Source organism: Argentina silus, assembly GCF_951799395.1.
Source record: "Argentina silus genome assembly, chromosome: 21".
Lineage (NCBI taxonomy): Eukaryota > Metazoa > Chordata > Actinopteri > Argentiniformes > Argentinidae > Argentina > Argentina silus.
Window position 1 is genome coordinate 5615496 of NC_139675.1, and position 19829 is coordinate 5635324.

Here is a 19829-nt window from a genome sequence, read left to right on the forward strand (position 1 = left end):
AGAGCCACCACTGCTTCTAGGTTTGTCATGCTTCTTTTTATATATTTGACTTGAATGTTTGAGGAAACATATTCAAAGGGAAGTCCCAAACCACATTGGTGATTTCTTACAGGTGAGGCAAAGTTCTTTGCACAGAGCCACCACCACAATTCGCTTGCATCACAATTGACTCACACTCCAGAACAGGTTTGAATGCTCAACCTTCTTAGAAGTCAAAGATCTTCCTGAATAGTCACAGCTATTTCATGTTGCTGGTGCTTCTGTTTATGTAACACTGCTTTGTCTTTATTTCAATTCACATTTCTGGAAAATGTCAATAGTAGTGAAAAAATGTTTCTTGAGAGCATGTGTGGTGCACATCCATGGATGGCAGTACACAGAAATAGGAGTGCAGAATTATGACAAAGACCATGCATATGCCATGAGGCTAAACCAAGATGGCCACCTTAGCCTTTACAAAATGGTCCCTGCATGCTCATGGTGCCATCTTGAAACCTTCATGGCTTTTGTATTTTTTTCTCTCTCCGATATTCAGAGTTTAATATCCTTGGTAAGACATCATTTTACTGGCCTGCACTTTGCTGACACACATTAACCCTTTGAGATATTCCAGAGCTTGTTTGACTCATGTTTGCTCACTGTTTTAGCAGTATACTTTCTTGACATATTGTAAAGTTACTTCCAACTTTTAGGTCGGTTGGCATTTGTACCATAATTGCAGAGAAGAAAAGATCTGCACCAAGTGACAAGGACTTATGTCACAGGTGTCAAATTCATTCCATGGAGGGCAGAGTGTCTATAGGTTTTTGCTCTTCCCATCTACTTGATTGATGAATTAAGGTCATCAAATAGTATGGAATGGTATGGTCTTAATTGAAAGGAAAAAACAAAAACCTGCTGACACTCAGCCCTCCATGGAATGAGTTTGACACCTGTGACATAAGTCCTTGTCACTTGGTGCAGATCTTTTCTTCTCTGCAATTATGGTACAAATGCCAACCGACCTAAAAGTTGGAAGTAACTTTACAATATGTCAAGAAAGTATACTGCTAAAATAGTGAGCAAACATGAGTCAAACAAGCTCTGGAATATCTCAAAGGGTTAATGTGTGTCAGCAAAGTGCAGGCCAGTAAAATGATGTCTTACCAAGGATATTAAACTCTGAATATCGGAGAAAAAAAAATACAAAAGCCATGAAGGTTTCAAGATGGCACCATGAGCATGCAGCGACCATTTTGTAAAGGCTAAGGCGGCCATCTTGGTTTAGCCTCATGGCATATGCATGGTCTTAATTCTGCACTCCTATTTCTGTGTAAAACCATTACAAAGGATTAAGCCTTTTTTAAGCCTTCTTCTTCTTCTTCTTTAAGCCTTGAGGATCCATTCTGAGGAGAGCAGAAGAGCACACTTCAGGAAAAAGGGTACAGATTTGGGACAATTGTTTTACTTGCCTGCCAAAAAAGGAAATTCGTGGCTAAAGTGAGTGATCTCCATATCAAATCATTTCTGGGTAAATGTCAGGTTACATACTTCAGGTTACATACTTTACTTAAATTGCCCAAAAAGCAGCAAGAACTGTAGTTCATTCCTAGGTTTTTTAGCTGGCTATAATGTTGACCAATTTGTTTCCTACAGTTATTTCTGTTTGCAGCATTTCTGTTTGCAGTTGGATGCCTTTACATTTGTAGAGTTGCTTTGTAGCTAATTTTGTAAAATTGTCAGCAACTATTCGATAAGTTAGCGAACAGGTCATTTTTCTATCTTGCAAAATACAACACTGTGCTATGCTAGCTCACACAACAAAAGAACTTGAGCTACATTTGCTTACCTTTGTGTTCAGTCTTGCTTCATTTTACCCCAGTATTCTAAATGGCCAGTTTCATCATGTTTCAGCTGTTATCTGTACCTGCCATGGGAAGAATGTAAAATGTTAACAAATGATTAGTTTATTTGAATGAGTTTTACTACCTCGAGCATGCATCCTATTGGAGTATAACATGAGCCGGTGACTAACACAACCTCTTACCCATCAAAAACTGAGCGTTTGAGGGAGAGTAGCAGGGCTACATTTGTACGGAAAGACTACTGGGTGAATCTAATTTGATCTGGTGAAGCCAAAAATCAAAGAATACATTGGAAATCACAATTTGCAGACCTAAAAGCACTTACTGGATGCACAGAAAAACAGCCATTGCTAGAGCTAAAATGCTTGCAGCAAGGAGTCCATCAGCAAAAGACTTGCTGGAGGTGTTTCCCAGTCCTTTTATACATGTGTCCCAGCCCTGCCCCTAAAGCCCATTGGCTGAAGGCAATATTGGATGAATTGATTGGGTTAGAGGCATGTCAATCAAACTATACTTTTTAGGGGAGTTATCGAGAAGATCCTCTCAAAAAAGTGAACATTTAACAAAATTTAGAAAGAATTCCTTCCTAAATTCTGAGCCAAGCCAACCACCGTACAATGGTGTTGATACCTGGCTGCACAGCTCTTCTTCCCTGCGATAGCAGCCTCAGGGTCCCCCACATGTTCCAGAGCCATGACTCTGTCTCGAACCTTAAACCCCATTATGATGGGGCAAGGTACTAACCACACAGCCACGACTTCTTCACACTTGACACACTTCATTTTGTATATTTGACTTGGATGGTTTGAGGAAACACACACACACAGTTTATGAAATCCATGGTGCAACAGCTATGGATTCAGATAATCCAGATGTGGGTGATGGAGGTGGTTAAAAATCTAAAAGAAGTGTTCAGTTTTGAGAGTTCAGTTTCCCATAGACTCAATGTTAAAGCCACCAGCATCATCCCTCCGAACTTTCTAGAATTCTCTGGCAATTCTCTTAGTTCATCATATTTAAACTTCAGGCTACCATTGTTATGTCAACCAGCAGGCCATTACTGGATTCAAACCCATGGAGCAGGAGTAGGATTAGCACTTGGTAGGGGAGATCATCCATCTGAGCTGCCTGTGAGCTCAGTTGACACTTGTTTTTAATGACATCATCACATTTAAACATTTGAAAAAATGAAGGAGGATGAAAAGAAAGCTAAAGACAGAGGTATGTTGAATGACTGTGTTTATTGACATTCATTATTATCATCAAACAAAGTTATAGCTAAATCAATATATCAGGAGAAACAATCACATCCTTCACCAAAGAGGTCTTCAATGAACACCCTCAACTGCCAGAGCAGCACCAGAACAACCAACTGACATGTTTTTTGTAGATTGTTCCAGCAGTGACGCGCACCATAACTAAAAGAGGATTTACCCAGTTCAGTGGAGACCCGAGGAACCTCAAGAGTTAACCTACTCTGAGAACCAGTTTGGTAACAAATTTTCAGCCATTTGTGATTTTTAATGTGAGGCAGACAAAGTAAATCCTTACCTTCTCCTTTTCCAATGGTGTGGCAAGGCTGAAATCAGTTGATTCCGTTGTGAAACATTTTTTCCAATAAGTATATGAGTTTAACCAGATTATTTGCAGTAATATATGAGATGTTGTAATCTGTATGAAGGCAAAAATACCATTTTTAAATTGAGGATGAGTTTTTCTTAGTTTTCTGCTTGAGAACCAGTTTGGGTGCAAGTGTAGTTTTTGAATGACTGAAGGTTGCAATGCTGTGATGTCACAGTTTCAACCGCCTATATTCTTGTTCATTCTATAGAGGCCCGTTTAATTCTGTCTATTCCAAATAAACTGATTTTTCCATGGATGGATAGGTAGTAGCCTGATAAAATTGATTCAAACTAAAATTCTCATCATCATGTTATGTTAATCAATACTGATTTGGGGTATCTAACTTACACATTTCTCTGTAACATTGCCAGGACTTTGCCAAAGCAAGTTGATCCTCCTGTGTCAGATTCTATGTAGATTATCTCTGCTCCTTTTACCTTTATGTTGAACTGCTAGTTTTCCTGTTAATAGAATTGTAATGTCAAGATTCCCTGTCTCCTGGACTTTCTTAGTTTGTAGAGTCCAAGTGCTCAGAAAATCCTAAAAACAATATACAAAACATCTTTAATGAAGACCACAAAATATGTCAATCCAAATCAATTTTTCATCATTTCATTATAACAAGGATCACAGCGAACTATCAATCAGTCACACATTCATATTGCACTAGCTCAGATTGGCACATGACGTCATAGTGTCTCCAGGTCGACCATGGACGCAGTTTTCCTTCTCTGTGATGTCAGTATGCTGAGCTGAAAGAAAATAAATGAATAATGAGGAAAGACATTTAGAAAAAATGTCTATGAACAATTAGAAAACATTCAAAGCCACAACATCCTCTCAACATCAAAGTATTTATTCAAGATATGATGTTTATCCTCAATATGACCTTACAGAATGCTGACATGGGAATGTATTGTGTAGGACACGTGATTCTCTGACATATAGAATAGGGACTGATGTTAGTACTCCAGGGGCTAGGTGACATTAAAAATAATAAGCCCCGACATTAAGTCAGGTAGCTGACATCATCACTGAGCGCCTCTCATTGAGCCATCTGAGGACCCTTACCTGCTGTGATGCTGTGGTTGCCCTCTGTTCTGACTGTGTCAGGCGCCTCTGTAGACGACTGTTCTTCTCCTGATACTCTGCCGTCTGTCTCTCATACTGGACCCAAAAGAGAGCAAGACATTGATATTTACACCTCATGATATCTATATTTACACCTCATATCATCACAAACACCAGCTAAGGTCGGTTATAGCGGTCATCTCATAAGACCAACGCACTTTTTCTGTCAGTCATCAATGTGCCTGTGTGGGAGAGTGAGTGTGTGTGTGTGTGTGTGTGTGTGTGTGTGTGTGTGTGTGTGTGTGTGTGTGTGTGTGAGTGTGAGTGTGTGTGTGTGTGTGAAAATCACCTCTACAATGGTCTCATGGTCAGCCTCCAGCTGGATCTCCAGTTCCTGAGAGCGTTGCTTCTGTCGATTTAGTTCTCCCCTGAACCCAACAGACGATACCAGAGGAAGGAAGAAAAACAAGTTCAGAAATCAATAGAAAGCCTCAGGCTTCCCTTTTTTCCCCCAGTCTCATCCACATCTCTACCCCCCCTTCCCCCTTTTCCCCTGGTTGCTCATTATTGTCTTTAATGCACCATTTAGGGAAAATCTAATCTCAATACAGTTTCAGATACAGTAAAATTCTGAGACAGTAAAAAAGGTGCTGCTTTGTGTTCTCACTTGTAGACACACTGAAGTAGGCGCATGCCCAAATGTCTGTCTGTTTTGGGATAGACTTGTAGCCTTGAACCTGCCTTGAATTAATCAAATCTCCTGGAGATGCTATCTTAAGTGGTCCTCAGACCTCACATGGGACCTTCTAGTAAAATAAAGCTTCAGCAAATATTGTACAAATATATTTTTTATATAAATACATAAAAAAATTGTACTTGAGGCTGGTGAGTTTGTTCTCAAAGGCCTTGGTCAGGGTCTTGGCCTCGTCCTTCCAGCGCTGCGTGGTCTTCTGCTGGGCTGAGAGCAGACGGGTCAGGTCAGCGCTGGAGCTACGGCTGCTCTCCTCCAGCTCTCTGACCCTCGCATCCAGACCCTGCTCCTTCCGACTGCACTCCTGCTCCATCTGGGAGACCTGGAGGAGGGGGGTCACGGTGTGGGTGGGTGAGTGTGTGTGAAGAGTATGAAAATAAAACACTGAAGAATAGATGACGGGTCAAACATAAGACATACATTTATTCCCAATGACGACTTCTAACAGTTATGGACATGATCGAACAAACTCTACACAAGTGGTCTCATGACCAACTAACACAAGTTCACATTACGTTATATCTGACTCCAAAAGATAGTTCATGATTGATAATGATTGATAATGCTTTGCTCATCCCTGTGTGACAGACAGTCGATCATATTGAACCTAGTCTAACCTAGTCCTACTTGTTGTTCGTCTTGTTGACTCCCAATCCCTCCCACTCTCCCTCCATCCCTCTGTACATCCATCCTACCTGTTGTAAAACGCATCTCTGGGCTAACAGGCTGGTCATGCACAGTTGTCCCATCTCCCTGTCCCTCTCGCTATCGCTCCCTTCTCCTCTCCCCCCCCCTCCCTCCCTCCATACCTGTTGCTTTGCACGTCTCTGCGTTAGCAGGCTGGTCTTGCACAGTTGTCCCATCTCCCTGTCCCTCTCTCTACCCCTCCCTTCCCCTCTCCCCCCTGTCCCCCCCTCCCTCCATACCTGTTGCTTGGCACGTCTCTGCGTCAGCAGGCTGGTCTTTCGCAGCTCGTCCATCTCCCTGCGCAGCTGCATGTTCTCAGCCTGCAGCTGCAGCCTCTGGTCACTGACCCCGCTGCAGTCCTCCCGCGCCCCCGCCAGCGCCCCCTGCAGCCTCCGCACCTCCTCCTGACACCGGGACAGCTCCTCGCCGTAACTGGGGTTAGGGTGACGGGGGAGAAGGTTATTGTCACATTATTACACTGTACCAGCAGCATCAGGAGCTCAAGAGGGAGAGAGAAACTGACAGGAACGACGGAGTGATTGAAAGAAAAGAGAGGTGAGGACGAGAAAGAAAAAGAAGAGGGAAGACTACAACACTGGTGTAAACAGAAGTAGGGAAAGACCCTCGGACTTACACAACTTCACTGGGGGCACGATGACAAAATGCCTCTCTATACCCTAACTGCAATTCAAACACCCAACACATGGATTGTACGTCTAACCGTAGGTGTCTACGTCCCCTTCCACACTCACTCCAGCTCCAGTTTCTTCATCTTGTTCTGGGTGCTCTGCAGGGTGATGTGCATGTCGTCCTTCAGCCTCTCGGCGTTCAGACAGCGCTGGTGGAGGGCGTCCATCTTCCTGTACTCGGGTTCTCCCCTGCCCTCCTTGTACACCTTTTGCGGTTAGGGACGTGTTAGAACAGCACATTCTCATGCCTCATAACCCCCCCCCCCCCCCCCATTCTTACGATACGGGTGTCAACATCTCTTCCTCACACAGTATACGCCCGTATTAGGAGTGAGGTTTGTTTTTCATGTGGTGATGTCACATTGACCCTTTTTACTCTACCTTCTCCAGTTCCTCCTCCACAGCCTTCCTCTCCCTCAGCGACCTCTCGATCTGAGACTCCTTATCTGCACACTCCTGAGTGGAGGAGAGAGGATATGAGCCAGGGAGACAGAGGGGCAGACAACATGGTAACACAGGCCTGTTGGGATGGTATTTTACAACCCAGTTTCAGATGGTATTCACCGAGTAACGATGCGGTAAAAGGAGTACTTTCTGGACATTAACTCAATAAATTCAGCACCATTGGCAACTACAGTACCTGGTACTAAATGGCACAAAGTGGTGCTTCAGCCAGTGAATGCAAGATAAAAAGCAAATGTCATTTTTATGCAATTATCATTAAGTAATAATGGTATTACCCAGTACTTCCTTAGTAAGTGCCTGCTTAATAACAGCCTTCATCTCTTATTGGTCCTGCTCTCTTACTGCTAATCACAGTCATTGAAACAGAGTTAATGGAATTATGGATTCTATGATCCAGGCCTTACCAGCTGCAGAGCAGAGAGCTCCTCTGCCAGGCGATGGATCTGCAAGTTACACTGCCTACGGACATTCTCCACCTAGGAGACACACACACAACATATCTGTTCACATCACAACCTCAAATGGGTTTGGGGCCGTCAAATGGTAGTGGGAAGACAGGGCTCCTGACTAAGCGTTCCCCCCCGTCCCCCCCCCCTTTTTTTTTAAATTTTTAAATTTTTAATCTTTTTCATTTAATGGCACCAGCACATGATTTGGTCGCACCAACATTTTGCCACGCAATATAAAAAAATATTAGGATAATCGTCTTAGAAATTAACTTGCTATGGCATCCATGGACAACTTGTGCTGCGTGTGTGTGTGTGTGTGTGTGTGTGTGCGTGCCAAACATTCCTCTTCTATTTTTAATGGTCTTACTATTTACAAATTTACAGAAACACATTACACGCTACTTCACCAATTCTTTGACAAGACAAAATATGGTCATGACATCACAATTTCATGCGGGGGAAGGCACTTTCAGGCAGCATGCATAACACTGACAGTATAGGCCAAGACAAGTCATATGGATATCATATGGAAAATTTTAAACGAGGCTTTTCTATCTTAACTATCCACACACACAGTTAAGGATTGAGTTTTTAATTATTAAGGCCCCGCAGACCATGAGAGAAAAGCTAAATATATATAACCTACATAGGTGTCTGAAGAGCAGCCTTCAAGTTATTCTGGGACCTAGCCCCAGACTGTGACAGCCAGACAGCCAGACAGACTTCAGCCGGGGAGACAGAAGTCAAGGCAGAGACCTGGTGGACACTAGGCTACATTAACAGACTTAGGAACAGACTTAAGACTATTAGTAAAGCTCCATTAATAGAGCATTGGTCACAGTCCTTGCCTTAAGCAGAGCGACTGAGAACGACTTGGGGTTGGAGTTAAAGGTCCATCAGGCATGGGGGGACTTCAAGGCTCGATATGGGTTGGAGATGAGGCTGGGGCTAATGTCTGGGGGGGGGGGGTCTCAAATAAATAAATAAATAAAAACAAAATACAAAAATGACTGTTTACATCACTTGGATGCTGTTTCAAAAACAGTAAGAGGGCAACGTTCCTTCTGCGGTCACTTTTCCCCCCAGGTAATGTCGTAAACGTTGTACACTAGGTGCGTATTCTGCGTCAATCTGTGGAATTGCTTGGGTTATATTGGGGTTAAGGGTCGCACCTCTTTCCTGGTGCGTACGGCTGCGTCCTGGATCAGCTGTTTTATGGCCTCCTTCATCTTCTCCAGCTCCTCGGCTTTCTGCTTCTCCCTCAGCACAGCCTGGATAGAGGAGACCACACACACACACACTGTTCTCATGCTTATTCTGAATGGTTTTAGAAAACACTACATGATGTGCAAGTTACCCACAAAACTGAAGGAAAGGTACAGGAGAAGAGAGGTAGGGATTGTTGAGAGAGAGAGAGAATGAATAATGAAGAAAAATGACTACTTTCTCCACCTGGTCTTTCAGGAGCGAGGCCTCCTCAGCCATTTGGACAGAGTCTCTGACCTTGGCGATGGCCTTGTATTTGTCATCCTCCACCGAGGCATAGCGCCCCTGCATCTCTCCCACCTGCCTCTCCCACACCACCTGCTCCCTACGCACCTCCTCTGCCTCCTGGGATGCTGCCTTCAGTCTGGGCGCGGGGGGGTGGGGGGTGAGAAGGGGAGAAAGGGTTGACACAGTTGGGGAGGAGGTGAGAGAGAGACAGAGAGTGAGGGGTAGAAGAAGGGGAGGTGAGAGAATTGACAGGGAGATATAATGGGGAGGAGTGCCGTGTGTGTGTGTGTGTGTGTGAGAGTGAGAGTGAGTGTGAGTGAGTGTGAGTGAGTGTGAGTGAGTGAGTGTGTGTGTGTTTTACCTGGCCTCCACCTGGCTCAGGGCTGACTGGAGCTGCTGTAGTCGGCGATCTGAGGCCTCCTCTCTCCCATAAGCCTCTGCTGCATCGTCTTCCTGAACACACACAAACACACACACATCATAAGTGCACTGATAATGGAAATAAAGAAATTCAAAGTGTGAGAAGAAAACGCTTTGTCATAGGGAACTACGATTGGACACTGCTGCAGCCCTACCCGTCTCTGCATCTGGTCCTGAACATTCTGCATGAGCTTGGTCATCTCCTCCACTTTGGCTGTGGCTGTTCTCAGATCAGCCTTCGTCTGCCTGCAACAGGAGGGAGAAAAGACAAATGGAACCCAATTAAAGCAGCTACGGACCTGCCTAAACTGGTGGCCATTTTGGATCTCAAGTAGCGGCCATTTTGGATCTGGGGTAGTTGCAGGGGTACCTGAGCTGGCTGCGTAGCTCCTCCATCTCAGCGCTCTGTTCCGTCACCGTCTTCAGGAACTGCTGGTTGGTCTGATTGTGACAGGAGAGACATGTGTGTCGGTGAGGCATGGTTAACACACACACACACACTGAACGTCCGTCCGTCCGTCCCCCACACACACACACACACAAACTGAACTTCTCACACATACACACACACACACATAAACACACACCACTAGGATTAAAATACAAAACCGATACAAACTCTGACAGAGAGAGAGAAAGAGGGGAAAGCCCACAGCGCGCCCCTCATTAAAAATGCATCAGAATGATATAGCGTTACTCTCCTCTGTCACAGGCACTGCTGGTAGAATGAATACTCAGCAGACGGCAGGTGTGTGTATTCTAAGCTTACCGAGCCAGGTAAAGGTGGGACTGTCTCTCTCAGGTAATTCTCTCTCTATAGCAGGGCCACATTGAGTGAGTGTGTGTGTGTGTGTGTGTGTGAGCAACCACGGGAAAAGCCGGGAGAGTCAAGAGATTACTGTCTGACTGTTACGCAACAAAGAAGACTCGTGGCTGCTGACTGTACCTTCTAGCAGTGTGTTTAATATCTCTTAACTGCAGCTGAATAAGATTACTAAGCACAATTTGAGCAGGATCGTTGTCACATTAGCTCCTCTTATTCATTGTATATTGCAACAACATTGTGATTTCACTGATTGGCTGAAACTCACTGATTCCATTTTCTGATTGGCCACTTGGAGTTTCTGCATGTGCTGCTGAAATTGGCTCAGTTGATCCTATGATAAAACAATAGATTAATAATAATAATAAATAGGATTATTGTAGCCCAATTATATCCTATCAGGCACATAACATTATCATAATTTGTGCACAAAGAAAAACAAAACGTGTGATAGTATCACATACTGTACCGTTCTAAGAATTGCAATAATCAGCAACTAATATTTCTGTGATATAATCCGTAACAATGGCCCCACCTAGTGGCCAAACGGAGGTATACCTTGAGGCGCTGTCGCTCTGCAACGTGGAGCTGTCCGTCAGCGGCTGTTCTCTGGTAAAGCTGCTGCAGTCTGTCTAACTCCTGAGCTGCTGCCTGCCACAGCTCCATGGCCTGGTCTCTCTCCTGTAGTGGAACACACACACACACACACAATTACCATCCAGCACTTGTACGCACACACACAAACATCATAAACAATGTCATATACACACACATATTATAAGCAGCGCTCTGATCACACACACCGTCACACACACAGTCACACACAGTATGATTTCTGATGGAGTGCTATTCAACAGCATATGAGAGCAGTGTTTCCCCTTGGGCTTTTTTCAGCAGTGGGGGGGGGAATCACGGTTTTTAATTGCGTGCTGCTTTTGCATTGAGGGTTTGGTGGGCCGTGCATACACAGGAGTGGTGGGAAAGATCTTGCAGTGGCGGGCTGCCCTATAGCCAAACACTGGAGAGTGTGTGTGTTTCACCTGTACAGAGAGCTGGATCTGTTCCTGCAGGTTATTGATGACCCCCTCGTCCCCCAGTGTGTCCCCCTCCACCCCACCCCCCACTGGGAGGGCCTGCAGCTGTCTCTCCACAGACTCCCTCAGCTCAGCATGCAGCCTAAGGGAGAAGCACACACACACACACACACACACACACACACACAATGTGGTGATATAGAGCCAAAGTATTTCTCCTTCTGCTCAGTAATAGAGACTGACATGCTTTTTCAGCCAGTTCAAACCATACCATTCGTTTTCCTTGACAACCCTCTCCAGCTTCAGTTTGACATCCGTCATCTGTATCTGTTGATTGAAACAGGAAAATAAAGATTTTCAAATATGTTGCAATGTTCCTTTCAAAATACAGAGGATCAATGCATGTTTTTATGATTTCTGATTTGTCCTGCAAATGCAGTACATACTTGACATCACCAGCCATATGGTCAGGTGAGTTCATAGTCATCATGAGGAAAACAAGGATAACTTTAACAGGTTAAGGCTTCACCTGGTAGCGCTGCAGCTGTTCTGTCATTTCATCCATGTGGCGGTCATACTCCGCTATAAGTGGAGTCATGATACTGGAACACAACCATAACCACAACAACAAACCAGAGCAGAGTAGTTACGATACATAACCATAACCACAACCACAACCACAAACCAGAGCAGAGTAGTTACGATACATAACCATAACCACAACCACAAACCAGAGCAGAGTAGTTACTATACATAACCATAACCACAACAACAAACCAGAGCAGAGTAGTTACTATACATAACCACAAATGAGAGAAGAGTAGTTACTATACATAACAACCCAGAGCAGAGTGGTTACTATACATAACCATAACCACAACCCAGAGCAGAGTGGTTACTATACAAAACAATGCTGACCCAAATCAGTTGTTTATGTTACAAAACGTATAGTCTTTTGTAGTTCTCTTATGAACCACCGAATAACCTTAAAACATGACTCACTATGGCCCACCAGTGGACTGCCACCCACCAGCTGGGAAACACTTCCCTGTATAATTCATCCAACAGCAATGTTTCTCTTACCTCTTATCAGAAAGCCAGGGGGCGGTAGACTCTGGGTGCCTGGCCTCCTCACCCTTGAAAACATATTGAGGACATTCAGCTCCCTCCCAGCCTTTTCCCTTACATCTATTCTCGAAAGATATTATCTACCATGTGGATTACAGTGATGCATTATTCCAAACCACAGGTCACAGGACATTACGGTATCACTGCAAAGCGAGTGCCTGGTGATCTAGACAATGTGTGTGGCAAGCATAGAAATAGATACAGGACCTACATAGACAGACAATATATATTTATATGGCAAGTTTGATGTAGTAGTACCTACCTGTGCTGCTGATGCATGAGAGTGGTGTCCATCTTGAGTCGAGTTTAGCCGTTGGACTGCAATATATGACATCATCAAATTAGCAATCTAGCTGCTGAACAAAATAACATTGGCATCACCAAAATATCTGATAGATCACAAACTTGGGGTCACACTAATCCCTGCAACATTGACACAACTTTCCAGTTCGTTCCAGACAGACAGTGCATCAAGGTTGTCGCCTTACCTTGGTCATGTAAGAACTCTGCCTGCTCTCTTGACATTTTGGAATCTGCATGAGAAAACATCCTTAGATTTTCAGACAGGGATAGGGGATAGCACATAGACATATAAGCTTGGCTGAGTATACTGTTCTATTTATCTATGTGGGATAGCTGTCTTTCCAGGCCGGCGTTACCATTAGCAATACCCGTGTCGTTTAGACAAACTAACTAAACAAAATCAAATCAAATCAATTTTTATTTGTCACGTACATCGCATACAGCCGAAAACGATATAGTGAAATGCTTTGGAATATTGCTCCTCGTTCAACCACACAGTCAACAACAATCAACACATCAACAACACAACACAGTAATAATAAAACAGTCACAGTAGTAGAGCAGAAGGGTGTAGCAGCAGTAACGACTGCAATACTACCGATAGTAATACAATGTCAAGTGTATGTAGCAGCAATGAATGATTGTCACCAGTACTACAACCTCTATGGGACAGTACTAGTTAGCTCAACAACAGGTGGTTTACTTTGTAAACAGTCCAAGCAGACCAGGAATAATGGTTTGTGGTAGGAATTACACTCTGTTGGTATAGTAGGTTGATTTGTCTGTGGAGCATGGGTACCGTCAGTGGCGGTCAACGTGTCATTTACTCGCAGCTAGTTGCTAGGCGTAGGACGCTAGCTAGTTAGCTAGCTACTAGCTATGTAGCTGGCTAGAGATTTCAGGCAGCAGCAGACACAGCAACAGCACTGATTGCTGCGATGAGTGCAGACACAAATCAGAGATTTTGAGGGCAAATGCATTGCGTAGGCTCATCAATGACACAAATTACGCTACGCTTGGCGAAAATCATCATATTTTCTGTGTAATAGAAGGTCAAAAAGCTACCTTTGTATGTGGTTAAATCCTTCCGCCGTCCGTTTTGAAGCAAGCATGTCAGAGCCAATCAAAACAAAGCTGTGCAACCTCACATTTTGCCCCCATGAGAAAAACAAACACTGAAACAGTTCCATAAAAAATGTGTGTATGTCGAGAGGTTGGATCGTTGATTTCTTGCACAAAAAAGGAATATGTGCGTTATTTTATTTAAAAGATGACATTCATAAGAACATATACAGTAGGCCAATTAAATCATGTTTAATATGGACTCAATTTTGTGTCTCATCAACTTGGTAATTACTCTATATTCTTAGCATTTCAATAAGGTGTAATGCAATATTTAGTATAGTATAGCCATTATTTTTTCAGTGTAATAAGCAGTTGAATTTGCTAGGCAGAAATTCTCATTAAAGTTTGATAGAAAGGTTCTTTAATACTTGTTAAAACCCTGAATTGCACCGCTGATACAATATACAACATATGATGACCAGATATACTCTGTGGCTCAGTTGGTAGAGCATGGCGTTAGCAATGCGAAGGTTGTGAGTTTGATTCCCACCTGGGACCATATATACTGAAAAATGTATGCATTCACTGCAATATAAGTCGCTTTGGATAAAAGCGTCAGCTAAATGGCATATATATACTAATTCGTAAAATGAATATGGTGATTAAGAGTGGAAATAGTTTTATCTTAGTAAACGCGTTACAGTCACGTCCAAGACATGCTGGGAAATATGTTAATTGTGTACTAATTTGATTCAAACATGGTAATCATTCTTAACATTAACACACAGTGACTCTGATTTAACCCCAAGGCTGAGCAGAGGAGCTGGTAACCACAGAAACAAACCACATTCACGGTCTTGAATAGCAACACACAAAGCATGCTGCGATAAGTGGTAATTAAGAATACAACACATTATGTATTTAATCAATAACAATATGAAAGTTTGAATAATATTTTATTGTAAAAAATTTAAAATAAAATAAAATAATTAAACTTGCAAAAAGGCCAATAACTTTTATAACTTGGGTTTATATTGGGTATACTCATCAGTCATACATTCAACATTAAATCACAAACGGACAAAAACACTTTAAGGTCACAATCAATACAAGATGCAAGGAATTTTTTTAAAAAGATTGTTATATCACAACTCATTAAACTGTTCAAAGTTGTATGGGCCACATTCAGAGAAATATCTTGCTCTCATACATCAGCACTTACGGTTTTAATCGTCCGCGGTAAGCGAATCAGATCTTTCCTTGTGTGAGAAGCACCGCCCTCAAACTCCACCAACAACAACTGTCACATGACTCATGGTACCCACACATCCAGCTTGCAGCTAAACAAGTGTAAAAATGTATTATAACTACCTCTTGATTCGAAGAATTCCGGAATGAGATCATTGGTTGCACTGTTAATTCCGTAAATTAGCTTGAAGCAGCAAGTTAGGAAGGCAGTCAGCCAAGTGCCACTTGCACAAGGGACTTTCACACCAGGAAGTTGATGCTCCTCAGGTGCATTATCTTGATCACTCATACACTACTTAAATAGTGATCAGGTCAGTGTGTTCATTACTCACTTGGCGTCCAAAGGAGTCAGTCTTTCCAAGGTAAGTATTTGCTCTGTGTAATTGTTATTCACAATAGCTTGTTCCAATAACCTGTGTACAACAATGTGTGTATGATTTCACTTCAGCCATCAGATTTTTGTGTGTCTTTGAACTGAATTGTGATCCCATGACATGTTACTTTCATATGAGGTTCCTGTTTTTTCAGAGAGGAAAAAGAGAGAGAAAAACAATGACTTGGAATATAGTGTGTTGCTTGTGTTAGTGTTTTATGCCACTTACATTACCCCATTGCAATTTCCCCAATTAAATGCTTCCAATAAACCATTTTGTAACCGTAAGCACCATTATACCATTCAAGATGGAGTTTGTGATTGAGCACACCTGGGACAGCATTCACGTGACCCACGACCCCATGAGGGTGAGGTTCTCCCCTGGGGACGGGGGGCTGAAGATGTCTGTGTCTGGCCCCTTCTTCAATGACCCTGCGGAACCTCCAGGCCGGCCCGGCCAGCCCTTCCCCGGGCTCTGGGACTACGAAGGTGGGGAAGAGAGAGTGCAGTTGTGGCCATAGTTGGTTCTTGTCCTTGTGATAATCAGACCTAGCTGGTGGTCATCATTCAGGTTGTATTAGGACACTCACATGACAGTTTACACCGGAAACTGAAATACCTCAGTATTTACATGCGATAAAGTCAAAACCATTACCATATTCTACTGTTGCTTTTATGTGAAGTGAGGTTAAGATCTGTAGTGAGTAACTATCAATTGCAAAGTTCCACTGTTCCTGTTTGCCACTTTAAAGACATGGACAGTGAAGCAAAGTGTTGGTTTAAACAATGCTTAGAGCGAACACTTTACTCAACTGTCTGTGTCTTCAAGTGGCAAACAGGAACAGTGGACCTTTGCAAATAGGCGTAATTACTGGGGCGGAGTTCCGATTTATTGCAGATAAAGAATATGAAAAATGATAAGACAACCAATGATAAAATAACCAAATTACCGTTCTGTGGTAGATAGGAGTGCAAGATGTAGTATTGATGCGGCATGGTGGGTGAGACAGGTAGTATGTAGTATGGTGGGTGAGACAGGTAGTAGCATAGTGGGTGAGACAGGTAGTAGCATGGTGGGTGAGACAGGTAGTAGCATGGTGGGTGAGACAGGCAGTAGCATGGTGGGTGAGACAGGCAGTATGTAGTATGGTGGGTGAGACAGGTAGTAGCATGGTGGGTGAGACAGGCAGTAGCATGGTGAGTGAGACAGGCAGTAGTATATAGCATGGTGGGTGAGACAGGTAGTTTTATGTAGCATGATGGGTGAGACAGGCAGTAGTATGTAGCATGATGGGTGAGACAGGTAGTATTATGTAGCATGGTGAGTGAGACAGGTAGTAGTATGTAGCATAGTGGGTGAGACATCCAGTAGTATGCTTTGGCCCTTTCTCAATTGTTAGAAACATGATTCCTTGCATCCTCTCCTCCGTCCTCGAATTGCTTCCTACTCAAGATGCATTGGAGGAGAAGATCTAGGTTCCTCCCCTTAGATATTCTCCTCCAATGCTTTTTCAGACAGAGGAGAGGACGCGAGGAATGTTTCTGAGAAAGGGCCATGGTGTGAATCTCCCACCACGTGTGTATGCATACTTCCTGATCATCTATCTATTGAACCAGTTGACCCATCATCCTCTGTCGTGACACTGTGGAATGGCTCCGACAATAAGATTCTTACTTCAAATTAGACCTTGATAACAAAGTAATTATATTATATTTGAATACTCGACCAACAACAATGTCACAAGACTGACAGTACTCCCACATCGAGCTTGCAGATAAATACAATAATATTCTCATTTCAAATTAAAACTTGAAGAGTTGTTTGTTGCTGTGTGAGCATGACTTTGAATGCCCATCATTGATAACTTTTAGAGTTTCTTTTCTTGTCTCCTTAGTGGTTGAGTCATTCTTCCTGGATAGTACCACTGAGAAGTATCTTGAGGTGGAGCTTTGTCCGTAAGTGAAACACTTTTCTAAATATTTGACAGCTGGAAAAAAGAAAGTTCAGTTCATTTTACAGTAGGCCTATGTTGTATGGTGAAGTGGGTCAAACAATGTACAGTACAGTGGCAAAATACTAATTTAGTTGGTCTTGCTTTGCATCGCAGACATGGACAACATCTGGTGCTATTGCTCTCTGGCAGAGGACATGCGTTCCAGGTAGGCTGACAGTATGGCCGAATGTCACAAGAGGAAAACCGCTGTGCCCCCCCCTTCCCTCTTTGACAGATGGTTCAATCCACCTATGTTTGTCTTTCTTGTGTTGTTATTGTGCGTTTCAGCAATGCCTTCCTCTGTCGTTCACGACCACCATGACGGGGGACTGGTGGACTGGGGAGGCACTCCTCCCCTGGAGGTACTTCCCACCCAACGTCAACAAGATGAACTCCTACGCCATCCACGGCTCTGGGTCAGGAAGGACCTACGAGGCTCTGTACCCTGTCCCCAGGGCGGACTTGGTGGAGGGTCAGAAACCTAACTTGTGAGTGTGTGATTATGAAACCGTCAATTTTAGGGCTATTTTTCCGTACCCAGATAAAGCCTAGTCTTTGACTAAAGACTAGAGTAAATATAAAAGCACATCTTGTTTTGTTTTTTTGATTTGATTTACGATATATATTATCTTTAACCCGACATGAAGCAAATTCAAATCTCATCAGATGTTCAAAATGGACAATCTCTATTGGAAGTGCTTCTTAGCCTAGGACCACTGTATGCTTAGGCCCTGTTCAAAACGCATCCATTCCTCCCTCCCTCCCTCCCTTCCTTGAGGAAATAACTTTTTTTCCCTCTCACTCACGTAGCCACCTCCTGGAATACTTCCAAGACTTCTGCCTGCAAAGCATCATGGGAGAAGGCTGGGTCCAGCCTGAGTCGGATCTCTGGGAAGGAAAGTGCTGAGGGCTGTGGAAAAAACAAGCGATGACAGCCCGGCCAAAGTCAACGACGAGGAACAAAGTGCAATCGATCTTTATTAGTTAATGATGTCAGCCGCCCTGACATGAAATATGTTATCAGGTTGTCAAAGGGAATTAGACGTCACCTCAATTGGCCCCACCGAGTGTGACCTACTTCAAGTGCAGAGAATTCCTTTTTTTTTTTGCCCCTGGAGGCTTTTTTTAATGTAATTTTTTTTTAATGAGATGAGCTACTTTATGATGCCTATAATGTCTAATGTTTAATGTCTGTGTTGCTTTATTGAGACCAATGCATTGTGGGCCAAAACCGAAGGTGTTTTGCTACAATTTGTGAAAGGCTAGCAATGTGGTAGCAGCCCCATGTGCCTTTGTTCACCTTTTTGAAATTATGTTTAATGACAACACAGGCCTATTGCGTTTAGGTGTTAGGACTAGAGCCCAACAGATACAAGATTTTTGGGTCAGGTACCGATCAAGATTAATGGGGGGCAAATTTCACAGACAGCCAATACATCTGCAGATATATTGCTTTTCCAGTGGTAAAATGAAAAACAAACTTTTTTTATTTTTTATTTTTTTTTAATAAATAATTCATTTTTAGCACAGGATCCAGAAGAGAGAACATTGCCAAAAAGATGCTCAGTCTGAAGTCTGATCATCCATGGAATTATATTACTGACTTATATTACTCAGTTATATTTAATTCACAAAAACGTACAAAAATGCACTGTGAAATGCCGTCTAAACTGTCTAAACCTCCCGCACTTTATTATTCCATCCCTCCCCAAGACGAACTGCGTTGATTGGAACTACACATCCAAGCTGCTTGTGACAAGATGTCTGACTCTGTCTGAACTTCATGGACACGAGCTACTGTACAGCCATGTTAACTGGTGAAGTAATATCTCACTTTGTGACAACTTATGCAGAATAACTCTTTTGTTCAGTCAACATCCTTTTAGTTAGCAACCGTGCCAATTGCCTCCAAAGATTCGGAATGTGACGCTGACCAACATCTTTGGTGCGGTCAATTTCATGTAGATTTTCCGCAGCCTACACTCCCTCCTTCCTCGCCAAATAAACACGCAAAAATGTCCCTGAAAGCATTATCGATTGATCTCGGAGCCTGCGACGACATCCAGACAGACAGCCTCCATATTTACTCTGTCACTTAACTTTTCTACCTACTTTCGGAAAATCGACATGAGCACAGCCGCCGAATCCATCATGGTAATCCTCCCCCCACGGTCCCTCCAGAGACTCGCAAACCCCCTCTCCGATCGGTCGGACCTCTGCGTCTCTCTCAACCCCTCCCTTCCTCCTCTTGCCTCCCGTTAAACCCTGCTCGTACCGCTCCCCCTGCCGAGACCCAGCGCATACTTATCCCCGCCTCTTGGAGCGCTCGCGAAAACTTTTGGTCCTGCCGTCTCCGAGGCCCTCGCCG

General features: G+C 43.4%; 2 protein-coding genes across 3 annotated transcripts; one reads left to right on the forward strand and one right to left on the reverse strand.

The window, feature by feature from the left end:
• Positions 1-4012: 4012 nt before the first annotated feature.
• Positions 4013-13890, reverse strand: LOC310820808 (sodium channel and clathrin linker 1-like). Its single transcript, XM_083692610.1, has 22 exons — positions 13847-13890; positions 12967-13011; positions 12741-12796; positions 12434-12486; positions 11880-11952; positions 11622-11677; positions 11357-11492; positions 10875-10997; positions 10585-10650; positions 9864-9934; positions 9649-9739; positions 9435-9526; positions 9032-9209; positions 8752-8850; positions 7535-7606; positions 7047-7121; positions 6729-6871; positions 6216-6408; positions 5415-5611; positions 4888-4966; positions 4539-4634; positions 4013-4219 (listed from the first exon to the last, which is right to left on the reverse strand). Exons 2-22 carry the CDS (start codon positions 13001-13003, stop codon positions 4157-4159), a joined length of 2049 nt encoding a protein of 682 aa, XP_083548736.1. The 5' UTR covers positions 13004-13011; positions 13847-13890; the 3' UTR covers positions 4013-4156.
• Positions 13891-15152: 1262 nt separating this feature from the next.
• On the forward strand, positions 15153-19360 carry cUnh4orf33 (chromosome Un C4orf33 homolog). Of its 2 annotated transcripts, XM_083692753.1 has the most exons (6): positions 15153-15456; positions 15776-15956; positions 17363-17423; positions 17576-17627; positions 17750-17949; positions 18272-19359. In XM_083692753.1, exons 2-6 carry the CDS (start codon positions 15776-15778, stop codon positions 18366-18368), a joined length of 591 nt encoding a protein of 196 aa, XP_083548879.1. In that variant the 5' UTR covers positions 15153-15456; the 3' UTR covers positions 18369-19359. The 2 variants fall into 2 exon arrangements, with proteins under 2 accessions (XP_083548879.1, XP_083548878.1); XM_083692752.1 differs by lacking the exon at positions 15153-15456 and having other exon boundaries at positions 15484-15956; positions 18272-19360.
• Positions 19361-19829: the final 469 nt, after the last annotated feature.